The following is a 20,213-nucleotide window of genomic DNA, read 5'->3' as shown; positions in this document are numbered from 1 at the left end:
TATGTTTCGTAAACATGTTGTTTACGTTTTTATGTACTTAATTCTAGCTATCGGGGATTATTTTCGTTCTTGTCAGGCCCGTTCACAGTTCCCCGTTCGTTTCCCCGTTAAGAACCGTTCGTTACCCCGATAGCTTCGTCGGGTATATAAAGCTTGCACCTGTTTGTCAGGGGCTCTTCCTACTTTGTCAGACCTACAGTGATGTTGCCAGATTTTCGGTCAGTTGATACAGTCGATAGCTGAAGTTTATCTTATTTCTATCATGATTTTCATGTAGTTTAAGTAGTTTTACTGCAGTTTAGAACGTTTTGGACTTGTTCTGTTCATTATAAGTCTTTGTATTCTAAGACTTAGATCAGAATCAAAAATGGATTTAATATAATTGTACATGTACATATAAATAGCTGGTCTATTTATTCAGGCTAGATTTGCTAACCTGTTTCTTTTAGTTAATCGGAATAAAGTTACATGCCTTCCCCATTCCCCTTTCCCCTCCCATTTTGTTAAGGACATTTTGTTAAGTATCCTGTTTGCTGAGATTTTCCAGTATTCAGAGAGAATATTTGTTAATTCTGAATATTTGTTAGGTTAGGAATTGTAAGAAGCTAGAATAGTTAAACTGCTTTGTAAATAATCTCAATCTCAGCGATTGAAGTTGTCTTCCTGTGCTTACTCCAGGAGGCTGAAGTCATAGTATTAAATATAACAAGTTAAGGTTATTTTTAATGTATAATTTATTAGAAGATGGCATAGATATAATATATATATGTTAATGTTATAGCATATTTGATAGTTGATTGAAGGCTGTAGCAAATAATTAAGATAAAAACTGTGTAATATTGTTTACTGAACAATTCATGAATTTACTGATAAAACATCTTTATGCTCACATTTATCTTACTTTTCCTTGCTGAAAACACATATAATACGCCATTGTTGTCCAACTGGTCTCTGGTTGTTGTCCTTAGACTGTCTCATGAGAGAATAGATCTTCTTGTTAGACTGAGACAAGAGACTATTCGATTGTCAGATAGATAATATTCATTTGTGGAATAGTCTGATGGTACTGTCCTGGAAGTTTCCACTTCTTGAGTGTTAGTTTATATGCGATTCCAGGTTATAGAGGTGCTGCCTCTATTTTACAGTGTAATGCTGTTCTATAAACTACACGATAGAAAGTGCGTTTAGATACACAGACTATTACGTATTTGAATATTCGTTACCCCTTTTGTTCTCGCTATTTGAGTTTCTTGTTAAATATAAAGTAAAGTTAATGTGTCAGAAGTGTTTTAACATGCAGACTTTTTATACGTTCAGGTATTTCACATCCAATTTTTTATGGAAATATTCTTTATAAAGCACAAAGGTGTCAGTATTCACCTCATAAACTTACAAAACCTTTGAATAGACTTATTAAGAAGGGATATAATTACGATACTGTTGTCAAGTCATTAAAGATTGCATATTTTGGCGTTAATATTGAGTCACTGATGAGGTCTTTGCGTCGGAACTAAACACATTTATTCTAAAAACAGTTGTTGGCATGACACGGGTTATGTTCTTCTCATATATGTTATGATGGTATGATACTAAACCCCTTACGGGAAGGATTGTGCCTGATGTTCATATGATGAAATCATAATCTTTCAGTCAGTTTAATTGAAGTCTGGAGCTGGCATGTCAGTTAACTGCTAGTAGTCTGTTGTTATTTATGTATTATTGTCATTTTGTTTATTTTCTTTGGTTACATCTTCTGACATCAGACTCGGACTTCTCTTGAACTGACTTTTAATGTGCGTATTGTTATGCTTTTACTTTTCTACACTGGTTAGAGGTATAGGGGGAGGGTTGAGATCTCACAAACATGTTTAACCCCGCCGCATTTTTGCGCCTGTCCCAAGTCAGGAGCCTCTGGCCTTTGTTAGTCTTGTATTATTTAAATTTTAGTTTCTTGTGTACAATTTGGAAATTAGTATGGCGTTCATTATCACTGAACTAGTATATATTTGTTTAGGGGCCAGCTGAAGGACGCCTCCAGGTGCGGGAATTTCTCGCTACATTGAAGACCTGTTGGTGACCTTCTGCTGTTGTGTTTTTTTATTTTGGTCGGGTTGTTGTCTCTTTGACACATTCCCCATTTCCATTCTCAATTTTAACCCTGTTGGTCTAGTACACATCCGTGTTTAAACCATTCTCTGTTTTAGACTAGTTATTCTAGTCTATTGAGGTTTCCTGTGTACCTGAAACACAGGTGGTGGCAGCAAAGTAAAAGACACCCGTTTGGCCAGTTATTACAATAGAACCATCTCCATACAACAACCTATTATACACCAACTTTGAAGAATCATGATTAAAAACGAAGAAAAAGATCAGCTAGTAATACCAACTTCAAAAATACAAGCCGTGCTAAAGACATAACATAACAACATGGCTCATCAAGGACGAGACAGAACTACATCACTTATAAAAGAAAGATTCTTTTGGTGAGGCATGACAAAAGACATAGAACAATGGATACAAAAATGCCCAAGATGCATATGGAGAAAGACACTAACAAATGAAAGAGCACCACATTTGTCACTCAAACGCACAACAACAGACTAGTCAGCCTATGAAAACTGTTTGCATGGATTTCTTGAAATTAGAAATTTCTATGGGAGGATATCACTATGTTCTTATGATAACAGATCATTTCACGAGATATACAGTCGATCCCTACTAAGAATACAACTACAAGAACCACCGCAGAGGCATTTTTCGAAACTTTGTTGTACACTACGGCCTGCCTCATCGAATACATTCTGACCAAGGTGCTAATTTTGAAAGCCGTCTGATAAAGGAGCTCTGTGAAATCACTGGAATTAGAAAATTAAGGACAACACCGTACCATCCACAAGGTAATGGCCAGTGTGAAAGATTTAACAGAACGCTTATCAACATTCATGGAACACTCCATAAAGATCAAAAGAGGGATTGTAAATCATACCTTGCTCCTATAACACATGCATACAACTACACAAAGCACGACATCACAGGATATCCACCGTTTGAATTGATGTTTGGACGATAACTAAAGTTAGGTTTGGACTTACAGATGATAAAGAAGTGAAAAGTGCAACAAAGTATATACACGATATAAAAGAAAAGCTGAAGAAAGCATACCAACTAGCGTCAACATCTGCAGAAGGATTGCACAAAAAAACAGAAGAAAGGATATGACGAGAGAGTGAAAGGTGTTATAGTCCATAACGTGATAGAGTACTAGTCAAGACATCAGCATTCGAGGGAACCAATAAACTCGAAGATAAATGGGAAGAAGATAATTATGTAGTTTTAGAATATCAAACATTGAAATACCAGTTTTTGTAGTCAGAAAGGAAAATGGATGTGGAAGAAAAAGAACACTTCATAGGAATAACGTATTACCTATTGGAAGCATAGATGTTTTGGAAGAGGAGGTAAGGCCAGTACCAGAACCAAGAAAACCTGTTCCAAAGCCAAGACTCAGGCGTACACATCCACAACAAGAAACTATCACGGACAGTGAGGATGAATCATTTGTGGTAATGTGGAATGTACCAGAAAGCGAAAAGGAGACAGATGTCATCGTACAATCAGACAATGAACTTGATTCTGTACTGGATGAAATTGACATTCCCGTACCAGTGAATCGGATTTTGATTCAGTAGAGGACGCTCACCATTCTGATGATGAATTACAGATCCAAGATCAAAATGAAGAAAACGACGAAAAAAGTAGTTTTGTCAAAGATGCTCCAGTAGAGGAATCAGAAACAGAAGATGAAAAAGATGAAACAAGCGACAATGTAGTGAGACGATCCACTAGAATAAAAACATCGACAGAAACTACTAAGTACAAAGATGTTGTGGCAAAGAGTGCCCAGAAAACAAATTGGATTTATCTCAAGTCAGCTGCGGCTTCAGGAAATTTCTCCAAGTACGGCGATGATGCTTCGAAGGACATGCTACAGTTAATTACAAAGTCAGATGATTGAGGATATTGAAGTGATTTTGTTTTAGACGAGGACGTGTTTTTTCCTTCAGACCGGGGGAAGACATTTGACATAGATGTTTTCAAACATTTGATGTCATTTCGGGGCCTTTAATAGCTGACATGCGGTATGGGCTTTGCTTGCTCATTGTTGAAGGCCAAACGTTGACCTATAGTTTCTTGTTCATTTTGGTCTCTTTTGGAGAGGTGTCTCATTGGCAATCATACCACATCTTCTTGTTTATACTTTCCTCTTTGAAGGGATCTAAAAACTTTATGAAAGCAACTGAACAATAAATTATGAGTCATGTAATCTCCATCTCAAACAATCCATCTACACTCTTCTTTAATATATACCTTAATCAGAATATAATTAAAAGATAATAGCAACAGAGGTGATGATTGTTTAAAACAGCTTGTGGTATATGATAGAAACTGAAAAAAAAATTACAAGAAAGATAGCATGTAACATCTTTTATTCACAGTATGAAGAACAAAGAAATATTCATCATAATACATTTGTACAAAAATACCTTTGTATAATACAAAAGTATGAATCAATCACACATCATCGAATTTAAATGCCTAGACTAGATTTCAGATATCAATCTGACTTTTAGGGTTACACATATTTCCATTGTTTACTTACCAAAAATCATTTCAGATATTGAAAAAAAAAATGGAATATTCAATTTCATGATAAACATAATTTGAAATACGACATACAGACTTAAGTTGAATTTAATCAATTCTACAATGAGAAATCTCAATTTTGAAATTCTGGTTAAAGTCAGGGAAAATAATTTAGTCATCCTCTTGCATTTTTTACATAAAACATTGATAGTTAAATAATCAGGTTACTTATTGGTGAAGTGCAATTCAACAATCACTGCAAGAACAACAAAATTAAGGACTGACTATTGAAACAGCACATAGTATGTGATGGCAAGTCTGGGAAATAACAATTCTTGGAATGTAAGTTACTGTCCCTCAGAAATGCAATGATTAAAAGGAACTGTGAGATTTGTACCAATGAGACAGAAAAACAATATAAATATAAAAACCAAGAGACATTTAGAGGTTCATATTTGATCTACAATAATCAATAAGTGTCTATACAAAATGTCAATACAATCATCAATATATACCTCCAATCTATGAGGAGACAAGCACTACTATCCTGGAAGTGATTGACCCTATTGGAACTGCCAAACAAACAAGCAAATAAAAAAAAAACACCATATAAACATATAATATACATGTCATATGTTCTGATTTTGCTATTTCTAGTTATTTATGGTCCTCAAAACAGCATTCATCAGTGGGTATTTTGTTTAGCTTTGTCTAGTTATTTATGGTCCTCAGTACAGCATTCATCAGTGGGTATTTTGTTTAGCTTTGTCTAGTTATTTATGGTCCTCAGAACAGCATTCATCAGTGGGTATTTTGTTTAGGTTTGTCTAGTTATTTATGGTCCTCAGAACAGCATTCATCAGTGGGTATTTTGTTTAGGTTTGTCTAGTTATTTATGGTCTTCAAAACAGCATTCATCAGTGGGTATTTTGTTTAGCTTTGTCTAGTTATTTATGGTCCTCAGAACAGCATTCATCAGTGGGTATTTTGTTTAGGTTTGTCTAGTTATTTATGGTCCTCAGAACAGCATTCATCAGTGGGTATTTTGTTTAGCTTTGTCTAGTTATTTATGGTCCTCAGAACAGCATTCATCAGTGGGTATTTTGTTTAGCTTTGTCTAGTTATTTATGGTCCTCAGAACAGCATTCATCAGTGGGTATTTTGTTGAGCTTTGTCTAGTTATTTATGGTCCTCAAAACAGCATTCATCAGTGGGTATTTTGTTGAGCTTTGTCTAGTTATTTATGGTCCTCAGAACAGCATTCATCAGTGGGTATTTTGTTTAGGTTTGTCTAGTTATTTATGGTTCTCAGAACAGCATTCATCAGTGGGTATTTTGTTCAGCTTTGTCTAGTTATTTATGGTCCTCAAAACAGCATTCATCAGTGGGTATTTTGTTTAGGTTTGTCTAGTTAATTATGGTCCTCAGAACAGCATTCATCAGTGGGTATTTTGTTTAGGTTTGTCTAGTTATTTATGGTCCTCAGAACAGCATTCATCAGTGGGTATTTTGTTTAGGTTTGTCTAGTTATTTATGGTCCTCAGAACAGCATTCATCAGTGGGTATTTTGTTTAGGTTTGTCTAGTTATTTATGGTCCTCAGAACAGCATTCATCAGTGGGTATTTTATTGAGCTTTGTCTAGTTATTTATGGTCCTCAGAACAGCATTCATCAGTGGGTATTTTGTTGAGCTTTGTCTAGTTATTTATGGTCCTCAAAACAGCATTCATCAGTGGGTATTTTGTTTTCCCATCACATACTCCTTGATAATCATCAGATTTCATGTTCCATGTCATTAGACCTCCAAAACCATTTTCTTTAATCCATTTTGCCTAAATACATATACATATAATCAATGTTACAAATATGTATGCAATGCAGTATGTTTTTAATACTAAGCCCATAAATTAACTTTAGAAGAGTTATATGTTATAAATATCAATGAAATGTTTTGACTTTTTTTAAATTAATCCTAGAATTTTAAAGTGTTTGCAATATTATTAATGAATATCAATCATTATGATGATCCTTTCAGAAAATAATATCGAAAAAATTTGTCAAATTTTATTTTCAAAGATATTCAAAGATTTCCAAAGAAGTCGTATCATAATTTTGTTAACAATGTATAATATTGCTTCACCTTTATTGTAGTACTTTGAACATCATCATAACTGACCCACTGATCACCATAGTAAAGGTATGGAACTTTAGCAGCATTGTCAAATACACGAGTGGCATTCTTCTTCTTCAGGGCGTCACATGCCTAAAAATCAAGTATATTTCTATTGAAAAAATGTCTGCAAACTAACTTTTCATTCTTCTTGAACACATCCATGTTTGAATTGAATAAGCACTATATTTTTAGTATTTTAACTACTATTTGTATTTTCATCTAGTAAAAGTTGTTTGTTTATACCTGCCCTTTAGCAAGGGGGACAGGAGGCGGACTAAGGCAGAAAAAAAATATCCTAATTTTATTGCTATTTCACAACAATTTTTACTTAAACTCTGTCAAAGTAATAAATTTAATATGTGTATCCTAAACATTTTACATTATAAGCTTAATGGAAATTAGAGTGATATGTAATGAATGTTGCTTTTTCTAACCATTGACATCGGCAGAGAACCACAATTTTAACTTTTTTTGGCATGGGGTACAGCCATTGAGCAAAAACTTTCCAGTCTGCTCTGTCTCAAAGCCTTGATACAGCAATTATGGAGTGACTATGCAGGGTGGGATAGGAGAAGGTAGGGATAAATAAATACTTACACAGAGATAACCTGCCATATCACATTCCCCTCTACCAGTGGCTATAATATGGTACCCATGCATTGACGGTGAGATAGGAGTATAGATAGATATATAAATACTTACACAGAGATAATCTGCCATATCACATTCCCCTCTACCAGTGGCTATAGCATGGTACCCGTGCATTGATGGTGAGATAGGAGAATGGACGGATATATAAATACTTACACAGAGATAATCTGCCATATCACATTCCCCTCTACCAGTGGCTATAGCATGGTACCCGTGCATTGATGGTGAGATAGGAGAATAGATAGATATATAAATACTTACACAGAGATAACCTGCCATATCACATTCCCCTCTACCAGTGGCTATAGCATGGTACCCGTGCATTGATGGTGAGATAGGAGAATGGACGGATATATAAATACTTACACAGAGATAACCTGCCATATCACATTCCCCTCTACCAGTGGCTATAGCATGGTACCCGTGCATTGATGGTGAGATAGAAGAATGGACGGATATATAAATACTTACACAGAGATAACCTGCCATATCACATTCCCCTCTACCAGTGGCTATAGCATGGTACCCATGCATTGACGGTGAGATAAGAGAAAGGATAGATATATAAATACTTACACAGAGATAACCTGCCATATCACATTCCCCTCTACCAGTGGCTATAGCATGGTACCCGTGCATTGACGGTGAGATAAGAGAAAGGATAGATATATAAATACTTACACAGAGATAATCTGCCATATCACATTCCCCTCTACCAGTGGCTATAGCATGGTACCCATGCATTGACGGTGAGATAAGAGAAAGGATAGATATATAAATACTTACACAGAGATAACCTGCCATATCACATTCCCCTCTACCAGTGGCTATAGCATGGTACCCGTGCATTGAGGGTGAGATATGAGAATGGATAGATATATAAATACTTACACAGAGATAACCTGCCATATCACATTCCCCTCTACCAGTGGCTATAGCATGGTACCCGTGCATTGAGGGTGAGATATGAGAATGGATAGATATATAAATACTTACACAGAGATAACCTGCCATATCACATTCCCCTCTACCAGTGGCTATAGCATGGTACCCGTGCATTGAGGGTGAGATATGAGAATGGATAGATATATAAATACTTACACAGAGATAACCTGCCATATCACATTCCCCTCTACCAGTGGCTATAGCATGGTACCCATGCATTGACGATGAGATAAGAGAAAGGATAGATATATAAATACTTACACAGAGATAACCTGCCATATCACATTCCCCTCTACCAGTGGCTATAGCATGGTACCCGTGCATTGAGGGTGAGATATGAGAATGGATAGATATATAAATACTTACACAGAGATAACCTGCCATATCACATTCCCCTCTACCAGTGGCTATAGCATGGTACCCGTGCATTGAGGGTGAGATATGAGAATGGATAGATATATAAATACTTACACAGAGATAACCTGCCATATCACATTCCCCTCTACCAGTGGCTATAGCATGGTACCCGTGCATTGAGGGTGAGATATGAGAATGGATAGATATATAAATACTTACACAGAGATAACCTGCCATATCACATTCCCCTCTACCAGTGGCTATAGCATGGTACCCGTGCATTGAGGGTGAGATATGAGAATGGATAGATATATAAATACTTACACAGAGATAACCTGCCATATCACATTCCCCTCTACCAGTGGCTATAGCATGGTACCCATGCATTGATGAGGTCAACAGTTTGTATGCATGACAATAGAATGGAATGCCAACCATTAGTTTGTCTTTACCAACCCATGATCCCCAGTGAGTTGCTGACCATGCCTATAATTAACAAGATATATCATTTATACTAATGTTTACAACCAGTGAAGCACTCAAATAGTGCTGCATATTTAAATGCATATTTCTGGAATAGAAATCTAAAAGAGTACAATATGTGATCACATGTAAAAAATCAAATAAAACAAAATTGAGCATTCATAAAACATTCTTTAGCCTTGTATGAAAAATTGTATCTTGTATCTATAATTTTTTTTTTTTACAAAGACTAAATATTAACTACTTCATCTTAAAATATGTATGCAAATAAATTGCATTTTATAGAGAAATTATAGGTACTTGGGGGACAGGACAACAGTTGTTTTTAGCCCTCCCACTTTTTTCCAAAAATATGTTATTCATTTTATTTTTTATCAATTCAATATTTTTGTTTTGTGTTTTTCTGTATTTCATGAACATAAATATACTGCAAACAACTTGTATTTCCTTTTTCTTATCAATTCTAAGTTTACTATCCACACTGATCTTTAATATACCAGAAAAAACGTCTATTTTAGCAGGCATTTTTGTAGACCATATAGACATACAGGATATCTTTATAATGAAACTAAAGGAGTGCACTTACCAGATTATTTGTATTTTTAAAGGCAAATTTGTAGAACAGACAGACTGACAGACAGACATGACATGACATCCTTAAAATGCCACTAGATAATTGCACTTACCAGATTATTAGTATTGAAGGCATATTTATCATAGGCTTCAGGAAACAGTGGTGAGTTGTAAGCTGTCAATGGACTCAAGAGTCCCCATCCGTTGTAATCATATCCCATCATGTTGACAAAGTCTAAGGCCCTGTAGGGGAGAACTACAGTTAGATAAATACGTTTCTATTTTTGTTCATTCTTGGTAGTTTAAAGAGTTAGAAATTGTATTTCTAAGTTTTTGAAGTTTTGTTGTAGTTAACTGTATAGTGACTGTACATGTACAAATCATTCTTATTTTACAACTATGAAATCTGTGGTTTGCATGCATCTATAAAACTTATGTATTTTCTAGACAAAGACAAATTGGTTGAACTTTTCTATCTTTTTGCTAGTAGAAATTAACATTTTTTAATATACAAGAAATCTTACTTTTTTAAATAATCCATTTCATATATTTTTTCTGCCATTTCTTTTGTTGCAGCCACAGCTGCTGAGAGGAGAAGCCTTGTTCTATTTGTCTGCATGGCTTCCATTTCAAAAGATTTTCTCAATTCCTACAAAATAAATATGGTTTGTATCAATGAACAAATATTTCATTAGATATTTAGAACCGTACTTTTTGATACCATTGGTTTCATAATGGTTGATATTTATAAGCATTTACACAGCATATATTATACATACATGTATCGTATTATAAGACATATTTAAATCTGTGATTTCTGATGATTTAGTTTATCAAAAATATATAATATAATATTTACTGTAAGTACTATGCTGAAATTATGGATTTGTCCATGTGGTTTGTCTGTCATAGGCCAACCAGGAAACTCCCAATCTAAATCTAGGCCATCAAAATTATATTTCCTCAGTAATACAACAGCACTTTGGACAAATCTAAAAATAGATATACAAACATTATTGAAGACCTGGCAAGCCAGCTATAATGATTTTAAGAAATAATTGTCTTTTATATCAATCATTTAATCTGTAGTTTCATTGGATGCTTTTGATCTTTGACAAAAAAGAGATTACCTAAAAAAATAATAATGAACAAATCAGTTTTACTTACTGTGAAATGTTTTCCCTACTTTCCATAACTGGATCAAAGTGGCCACCATTTGATACCATAATTATCAACTTTGGATTCTGTTGTCTAATAACAGGAATGGCTCTCTGGAAAAGGGCTGCATGTGAAGGAGTTGCTGGCTGTATTTGGTTATTTCTATCTATAACGGTTGGAATAAATATAACATGTGAACACAGGCTTGAATTAAAGCCTTCTGGGATAGGATGTTTTGTTGTGGTATTGATTGTGTTACTCATAGGATAATAACACACTGTCTTAAATGTGGAGATTCTCTCTTCAGGTTGCTCAAATGTCCTCACTGTAAACAAACATAGATACAATTTAGGCAAGGTAGATGTTGTTTTTGCTATATTATTAATGCTCATTTTTTACTATTGGCATCATAAAATCTGAAATTATTTAGGAATAATTTTGAAATAATGTCTGTGTATGCACAAACAGGAGAAAATAGGGGATGGTAAGAAACTTCTATATGAAGGGGAGAGTCAGACAACACCATAGCCCACAAAGGTAAAACCAAAAACACACAACAATCAAAAAAATTAGAACATAAAAGCAAAAATTGGGTAACAGGGACCCCACTAGGTATTAAGAACTCTAAAAGGGTCAGCAATTTTTGCTCCCTGGCCCACTTTTACTGAAATCAAGAATTTTATAATTTTGTCTGTAGGGAGAGGTACACTGAGGTCTGAGGCTCAGTTAGGTGACAGGACAAAGAGGATGTAATCTACCCTGTATACCCTCAATTTAATGTTGTCATTAATTCTAATTCACAATAACTAACTTACCATATGTATTCACATTTGCTTTAACACCAAGAGAACATACAACTAGAAGTAAACAATACAGCAGATCCATGCTTCTTTATAAATCTTTTGGCGCTCCTCCTTTTAAAAGCAAAAGTACGAAAATTAACAAAAAATATCCAGTGTATCATATATACATGATATAAAGTCAGATTCTAACAAAGTTGCCAAAAATGAAGAAATAAGTAACAGTTATTTTAATGTTACTGTTAGAACTTCTAAGAAGTGTTAGTTAAAATATACACATGATCTTTATATACATGAACAGATCATTTCATTAACTAATAAACCATATCCCCTCCCCTCCTTTTCAGTATAAAATTGTCCAAAACCTTTTCACCAGTATACATTCGATTACCAGAATCTATACCTGGCCCCTTCAAAAATCTTAGAGATCCACCCCTGATCAAGGTGTCTTTTGAATGGCGCTTACATTACAATGTTATTATTCATTATAATATATAAAAAAAAAGTCAAACTAAAAACTAAACTTGATTGTTTAAAACTTTTATCTTAATCATAAAATAGAAATGTCGACTTTTTGTTAAGGATATCCAGCAGGGTTTGGACAAAGAGAAATAACTCCATCATTCTCATATTTCAGATTTGACTATAATTTAGTAATGAATCCAGATTTCCTGTATTAGTTTAGATATGATATATGTATGTTACAGTGAATTTGTAAATCAGGGATTTTGTAAAACCACTGAAAATATTGCTAGGGATTTTGTAAAATATCCGATTAAAAATTGAAACTTGTTCTTTGAAATGCATTTTATAAATACAAATAAACAAATGATTTTGAAATATATTTAATAAAATTGAGAAAGAAAATGGTGAATGTGTCAAAGGGACAACAACCCGACCACAGAGCAGTCAACAGCCTATTAAGACTACAATTTACTTGTTATTGCATAAGTTTGGGTGAAATCTGTTACACAATTGTCCTACTTTTGGATAGGACACATATTTTGTACACATCTACATGATTTATTCTTTCATAAACATCACAAATGGAAGGCAGTTTAACTGCTTGTTGAAAAGGTAAGAAATTGTCAATAGATACAGCTGACATTCAAAAACAAAGCATCAGTGGGTTCAAGCTAGTTTTTAGTGTATGACCCTTACAAAATGTCATGTCTGCTAACAAGACTACATGTTGTTCATGTCTTCAAGACATTCATAATATTTGATATCTTTAGCTGACAAATAATGTTTTTTACTATTTTTGTTCACATTTCCTTATTGTAGAACTTTATACCTACATTAAACATATATCACTTTAATTAGATTTAAATCTTAAGAGTGGTGAAAGTATAGAAACTTAATTAGGTTTTATCACTTTGTGATAGACATGATAGAATACATGTATAAGACAGTATCTGAGATATGACCAAAGTAAGAACCTATAAGTCTCTAACATAAGAAGACATGAGCATGTCGTCTACCTTGTAAACATCTCATTATGGTCATTGACTAACTACACAACTTTATTATATTAAGGTCCGACTAGACTTGAAAAAATTTCAAGTTTTACAGGTTTGTATGTACTTAAAATAATAATGACAGAAAAACACATCCATTGTGTAAACACATTACAAATGATCTCGTGATCAGGAAACTCAAAAATAAAATGACATTTAAATGTGTATTCGTCTGTATTATAAATATTAAGATACAGATCGTTGCAGAACTGATCCAATACATGTATTGTTTGATGTAGATATTATAATAGAAATAAAAAGACACCTTTACTTACAGAGAACAAAGTGAAACTACCAAAATAGACAGGTCTATTTTCGTTTTCTTATTTTTACAATAAACAAAGTAGGATACGGATTAACATTTCCGTACGTAACATTATAATATCGGATGCAGACGAATATGTCTCAAGCAATAATTGTATATTATGATCTATTATCCACTAATATGATTTTGGGCTTAACTCTTTATTTCTAATTTTGAACACAATTAGTTTATGAAAAAGGTAAATCGAACGGCAAAACAAACCTGCAATTCTCATTTCAAATATCATATTTGTATAGGTTACTGCAGTAAAGGTGGCACGGTAGTATTTCCTGGCCCATAAGGGATAATGATAGCCTTTTTAGAATTTTCACCACTTTCTAACACTGCAAAAAATTATACATTCACAGTTAAATGAAGTACTTTCATTTTACCATTTCGAAATGAATTGGAATATGTATCATGACCGTTTACTTTTTTTGCTATCTTTAAAATCCTAAGGCCACTAGTACTTTTAGGTCTTTTATGGTGCAGTGAATGCAAAATTAAAAAAAAATCTCAAAAATTCATTTTCATCTGTATGTAAAATTATTTCATATTTTTCTACACCTGATTCATGATCATTCATCACTCAGTTTGGGAAAGTATGTTCAGTTGATACCTAAGTAGGGTACACAAAAGACATTGTCAAGAATCAGTCCGGTCGACATTGCGCATGCGTGAATTCAGATACCCTACATGGATACAATCGTTATATAGAAGTTGTATGGAAAATAATCTTTAACAGACGATATTCGGTTTTCTTCTCAGTTCTTTTCTTCACTGTTGAGATCACCATAATCCTTAATGTGTCTTCTTTTTAATGATATAAATTATTTTAAATTAATGTTTAAACTTAATGCAACAAATTTAGATTTTTCATAAAGGGATGTCAAATGGCTTACAATTGCCGTTATTCTTGCAGAAAATGTCATTTTTAGGAAAAGTGGTCAGTTTTGAAAAAATAAATAAAATACTTTTACTGATGACATTCCTTACCTGTTGAGACCAAGAGAAAGATGAAAAGTTATAGTTTAATGTGGTGTAGTTTATTTTTAAATTGGTCATTGTCTACTTGCACCAAATTTGATTTAAAAGTAGGCGATTTTAAGTTTTTATTCTATCAACTTTTATTTGACAACAGGATACATTGTTTGTGTAAACAGATAGCAGCCTGTTACACAATCTTATTTATACAGTCACGCTGAGACATAATAATTCATGTGATATAGTTTAAACGACGTTTTGTATTAACTATGTTTAGGGCTGAAGGAATTACAAAACACTAAATAATATGAAATTCACGTTTTTATAATTGAAGTTATTTATAATCAAAGTTTTTGTTTGTGTCTGTTTTCACGTGCTTATAACCGATATTAAATAAAGTATGAGGATGCAATCGTAATCTAAACGAATTGTTTTAATTATCAATACACAATCACTTTTTTTTTTTAATTAATGGGATTAAATGCGTTTGGAAATTTAAAAGACATTTTCGGATTTTAATATTTGTATATATATAAGGAAGTGGTGAGGTTGGCTTTTTAAACGTTAACTATAAATATTTTAGACTTTTTTTTTTGTTTATTTTGTATTGATATTCACTTAAAAAATCATCAGGATCGTAAAATTTACAATTTAATTCAATTAGATCATTGTAAATGAAATTATCATCTTAATGCATGTATGATTTATTTTGAAAAGTTGTCCTCCATGATATATACTCTATTATTAATGTACATAATTATTTCATATACATATATAAAATGTTTTTGTTTGACAAAAATCTGTTTCGTCCTTTGTTCTGATTATTTTTTACGTCTCTATTGAGATATTAATTATGTAATTTTAACGGGATGACCTACTCTCCACCCACGAAATTCACAGGCTACTGCTATATAGGGTTCTGTAAACTTTAATTGAATAATTTGGCTGTCATAATGTATGAAACACTTTCTTTTCCTTCATAAATGATTTAAAGAGAGCCATAGATATTCATAGATATATGTATATCTACTTATTTATATCTCTGGTTTAACTTAGAAGTTAATACGATAATTTACAAAATAAGACGAGGTGGTATGAATGGCAATGAGAATGGAAACGAAAAATGTGTAAAAAAGATAGTCAACAATCCGACCAAAGAGCAAAAAATAGCCCAAATCCACAAATTGGTCTTAAATGCAACACAAGAATATTCCGCGTGCGCTAGTTTGCCCCTATACACAAAGTTAACTATATTTCATCAAAAAGAACGCCACATGTAACTCCGTAACATAAATGAACCAAAGTTTTTAAAAAAAACCTTGCACGCACGCACACAAGACTAACAAAGGCCAGATGTTCCTTACTTGGGACAAGCACAAAAATGCGGTGGGTGAAACGTGCTATATAACAGATCTCATGTTAAATGTCGAAACAATGAAAATAGGGGGAAACCCAATTAAACGAACAGGTATATGCTTAATCAATAACACCAAGAAAATAAATATTTCAGACAGCAACTTCAAGAAACGACAACCACATATATAGTTAAAAGTAATTTGTTCCTGGCTTTATAAAACGGAACTAGAAACCGTGATATTCAGCGGGGTTAAAATGTTTGTGAGTGCTCAAATATATCTGTGGTATGAAAGCACAACACACGACAAAACTGTTGAAATTAGTAGAAAAGGCTTCCATGTCAGATTGGTACGAAACTTATCTACAGAATACAAAAGATCTATAAAGTACCGATTTGAAGATAAATTATCCACCAGTACACATCCAAAAAAATATTTAAAAAAAACCAAAGAGATGTGGTATGATTGCCAATAAGACAACTTTCCTCCAAAGTTCAAATGAAGTGGACGTATTTAATTATTATAGGCAACCGTACGGCCTTCAGCAATGAGAAACACATACCATTTAATCGGCTATAAAAGGACCCAACATGAAAAAATATAAAATTATTCAATTGAGAAGACTACATTCATAACAAAACAGTTTACGAAAAAAAAATATGACCGACATTAACCAACAACACTTTATTTTACTCGAGGAATTGTGTTGTTATCCGCACTCAAAGTATACTGTTAAATTTAATAATTTTGAACTGTCGATGAATGTTTGAAATTAAATAAAATGAAAAACATTTCGAATTCTTGAGGTACCAGGTATATAGGAAGCTGTGGTATGAGTGCCAATGAGACAACTCTCCATCCAAGTCACAATTTGTATAAATAAACCTTTATAGGTCAAGGTACGGTGTTCAACACGGAGCGTAGTCTCACACCGAACAGCAAGCTATAAAGGGCCACAAAAATTACTAGTGAAAAACCAACGGTCTAATGTATATAAAAAAATAGAAACACTTGTGAATCACATAAACAAACGACAACTACTGGACATCAGATTATATGAATAAAAAAAGAATCGCAAGACAACAGCCTTTCAGCCAATTACATGTGAAATAGTTGTACTAAAATTTCAATTACATTTCAATCAGTTTGATACTCAATTCATTTTAAAAAATAATATCTATTTTTATTTATATGCATCTTACATTTACCAATTGAGATCAAACATCGTGAGACGTTTTAAATAGGACTTATAATCTTCTTTAGTAGTCCCGGGTTTCAACATAGATCGAAGATCTCTCCGGCCTTCAATCAATTTAACAAACTGCAACAAAATACAGAAAACATGATTCGAAATTATCTTATAGATAACATCTGGTATTGGTTTTCACTGAAATTATCTTTACAAAACAGCGGGTGTTCGACCCCTCAATTGTGCGTCTTATCGCACATGTCAAATTATCAAGTAACCTCATGTGGAGCGAGGATGGGTTATCGTCCTTGTCGATACAATTAATTGTTATCAAATTGAGTTATCTCCCTTAAACCGGACAGATTCTTGGCAATGAGCAACCTAAATTCTGGAAATCAAATACTACCGTGCCACCTAAACCGCTTACTTGTATAACAATCGCATCAAATTCGACTCCAATATATTCATAATGATGCGTGAACAAAACACAGTGGCGGACCCTGAGGGGGGTTCCGGGGTTGGAACCCCCCTTTTATCCTGGGTTTGGACCCCCCTTTTTAAAATGGCTGGATCCGACCCTGAAACAGACATAATAGGTAAAAAAGTTTTTAAAAAATATGGGCACAGCAGTCGTCACTGAGTTGCAATCTTAAAACAAACAAATATTGAACAAAAAAGCACAAAATGCATTATATCAAATTAATTTAAAAACCACATGCAATGCTTTTTTGCCGTTCGATGGTTTTTTTTCTGAAAATTATAATTTCATTTGTGGAATAGTGATATACAGGGTTAAAAAGTCAAAAGTATTTTAGAACTTATTTCAGAAACAGACCGAGATTTAAAATTATCCAGAAGTTCTTTACAATTTTTAAGAATGCACACATGGTTAATAATGGTTTACTGAAAAATATTACAGCAGGGTTTTTCGATATCACAAACTAGTCAAAACATTTAGATTTTATCATCGGAACAAGGACATCATTCGTAAATATAAATCAACATGTTGACATCTTATATTACGTGCAGGTATTTGACACTCAGTCTTTTATGGGAGTTTTTTGTACAAAGCACAAAAATGTAGACATTCACCGCAAAATCTATCAAACCCTTTAAACAGACTTATTCAGAATGGATACAGTTACGATACTGTTGTCCGGTTATTAAAGATGTCATATGTTAGTATAAATATTGATTCACTCATAGGGACTTTGCATCGGAAATAAACACATTTATTCTAAAACCATTTGTTGCCATAATACGGGTTATGTTCTTCTCATTATGACAGTATGATACTAAACCCTTAACAAAAGAGATTGTGCTTGATATTCATATGATGAAGACATAATCTTTCAATCAGTTTATTAACACCTGGAGCTGGCATATCAGTAAAGCCCTGGTCACTTCGAACCCACGACACATCTATACAGCGCCACGACATACAAAAAGGCACTATAGACGTTCTGTCAATAGCATGAAAATATTGGCAATGGGAAGAAAATAGTGTCCATATATATAGTGCCTGTGGATCGTCGTACGACATTCGCACGACAGTCGCACGATTGTTTAAGCATCGTGGCGATGTCGTGTGTTGTGGGACGAAAATTGGACATGTACCTTTTTTGCTTTACGATTTTTTTCTCGTGTATGTGTCTTGTGACTGTCGTTAGAGCGTCTTACCACAGTAGTGCGACTGTTGTGCGATTATACACATTGTCGTGGGACCAACATAAATCATTTTAATTAAAATAATCGTACGACTGTTGTACGCAATATCAGGACTGTCGCAAGACAGTCGTAATACATTCGCACGATTGTCTTACTAATACCAAATTTCGTACGACGCTCGCAAAACATTGATTGTCTGTCGTACGACAGTGGTACGTTCGTCGTGCAACATATTTTTATTATAGACAATTCGGCGGGAATGAATGTTTGGAAACACATACCGTCTTCTGTTTACAGAGGATGGCTATTCCACCCGGCAGAACGATTATGTCTGGCCCTGCTGAATAGGCGTCTTGTCGGACTCTAACAAGAGCTTACTATGGTCTTGTTAGCGTTGATGTGACCCCGTGAACAGTTTGGGAACCCGCGAAAGCCCCGACGTTGGTGAGTAAGGCCATGGATCGAACGTTTTAAATTTGCTGAAGAATTATAATATAAACTAATACGAAAACCTTTGTTTATTTGGACCAAGGATTTGTATAGTTAGACTAACTATACAAATCCTTGTTTGGACCAAACTTATAAATACATTGAACAATATTGAAAGCAAATGGCAAATGGTACGCAATAAATCGGGCCTTCTTTATATACAAGTATTTCGGAGTCAAACTCGCAAGTGATCCACGACTGTTGTGCGAGCCGACAGTAGTACGACAATCGTACCACAGTGGCACGACAGTGACACGACAGTAAGACGCGCATCCAATGACATGGAAACCTGAAAAATAGCCCCCCAAAAAAATCACGATTATCGTACAACTGTAGCACATTCGACTTGTGACAAATCCACGACAGAACAATTACATTTTTTTTCTGTCGTGTACCTATCTTGGAACCATTGTGGAGATGTCGTAGCTGATGCGACCACTCGGTTTTTTTCTTTCGACATTTTGCACGACAACTATTTTATAGATCTTCTACGACAAAAAATCGTACGATCTGGTGTGACTGGGGCTGAACATCTTGTATTCCTTTATTAATTTATGTATCATTGTCATCATACTTTGTTTCTATTGTTATCCGTATTCTGACATCGGACTCTTCCTATCCGTCTTCTGATATTGTACTCGGACTTCCTTCCAAACTGCAGTGTAAACGTCGATATTGCTGCGAGGCCTTGTACAACAAGTATTCTTACCTATGTATAGATCATGATGGCCTTACACTAAGCCTTCGTAAGTCATCCCAAGATGTCGGACGAAAAATTAGGTCAGTATTTTTATTGTCTGTTAAGGTGTTTCTACATAATTTTCTTTACAAAGCATACTTTGATACGATGTAATTATATAAAAGATTCACACGGAAGTCACAAATCTCTACCAAAGAACGTGTATAGAAAGGGAAATTGGATT

At 34.0% G+C, this 20,213-nt stretch overlaps 1 protein-coding gene across 1 annotated transcript; it reads right to left on the bottom strand.

Annotated features, from left to right (window-relative positions):
• Positions 1-4,465: 4,465 nt before the first annotated feature.
• LOC134706425 (acidic mammalian chitinase-like) lies at positions 4,466-13,643 on the bottom strand. Its single transcript, XM_063565345.1, has 9 exons — positions 13,577-13,643; positions 11,800-11,898; positions 10,994-11,309; positions 10,686-10,818; positions 10,351-10,475; positions 9,940-10,069; positions 9,095-9,256; positions 6,785-6,907; positions 4,466-6,476 (listed from the first exon to the last, which is right to left on the bottom strand). The coding sequence occupies exons 2-9, from the start codon at positions 11,867-11,869 to the stop codon at positions 6,342-6,344; spliced, it is 1,194 nt and encodes a 397-aa protein (XP_063421415.1). The 5' UTR covers positions 11,870-11,898; positions 13,577-13,643; the 3' UTR covers positions 4,466-6,341.
• Positions 13,644-20,213: the final 6,570 nt, after the last annotated feature.

The sequence above is a fragment of the Mytilus trossulus genome, chromosome 2, assembly GCF_036588685.1.
Source record: "Mytilus trossulus isolate FHL-02 chromosome 2, PNRI_Mtr1.1.1.hap1, whole genome shotgun sequence".
In the NCBI taxonomy this organism is placed as follows: domain Eukaryota; kingdom Metazoa; phylum Mollusca; class Bivalvia; order Mytilida; family Mytilidae; genus Mytilus; species Mytilus trossulus.
Note: the sequence above shows the minus strand (reverse complement) of the source record. Positions and strands in the feature narration are given on the sequence as shown.

Excerpts from the sequence above, each read along its gene's own strand:
- LOC134706425 (XM_063565345.1), bottom strand. The coding sequence starts at position 11,869 with ATGGATCTGCTGTATTGTTTACTTCTAGTTGTATGTTCTCTTGGTGTT. Across the intron at positions 6,908-9,094 it reads ATATGGCAGGTTATCTCTGT|GCATGTGACGCCCTGAAGAA; the intron begins GTAAGTATTTAT and ends CTTGATTTTTAG. Across the intron at positions 6,477-6,784 it reads TTCAAAGTACTACAATAAAG|GCAAAATGGATTAAAGAAAA; the intron begins GTGAAGCAATAT and ends ATATGTATTTAG.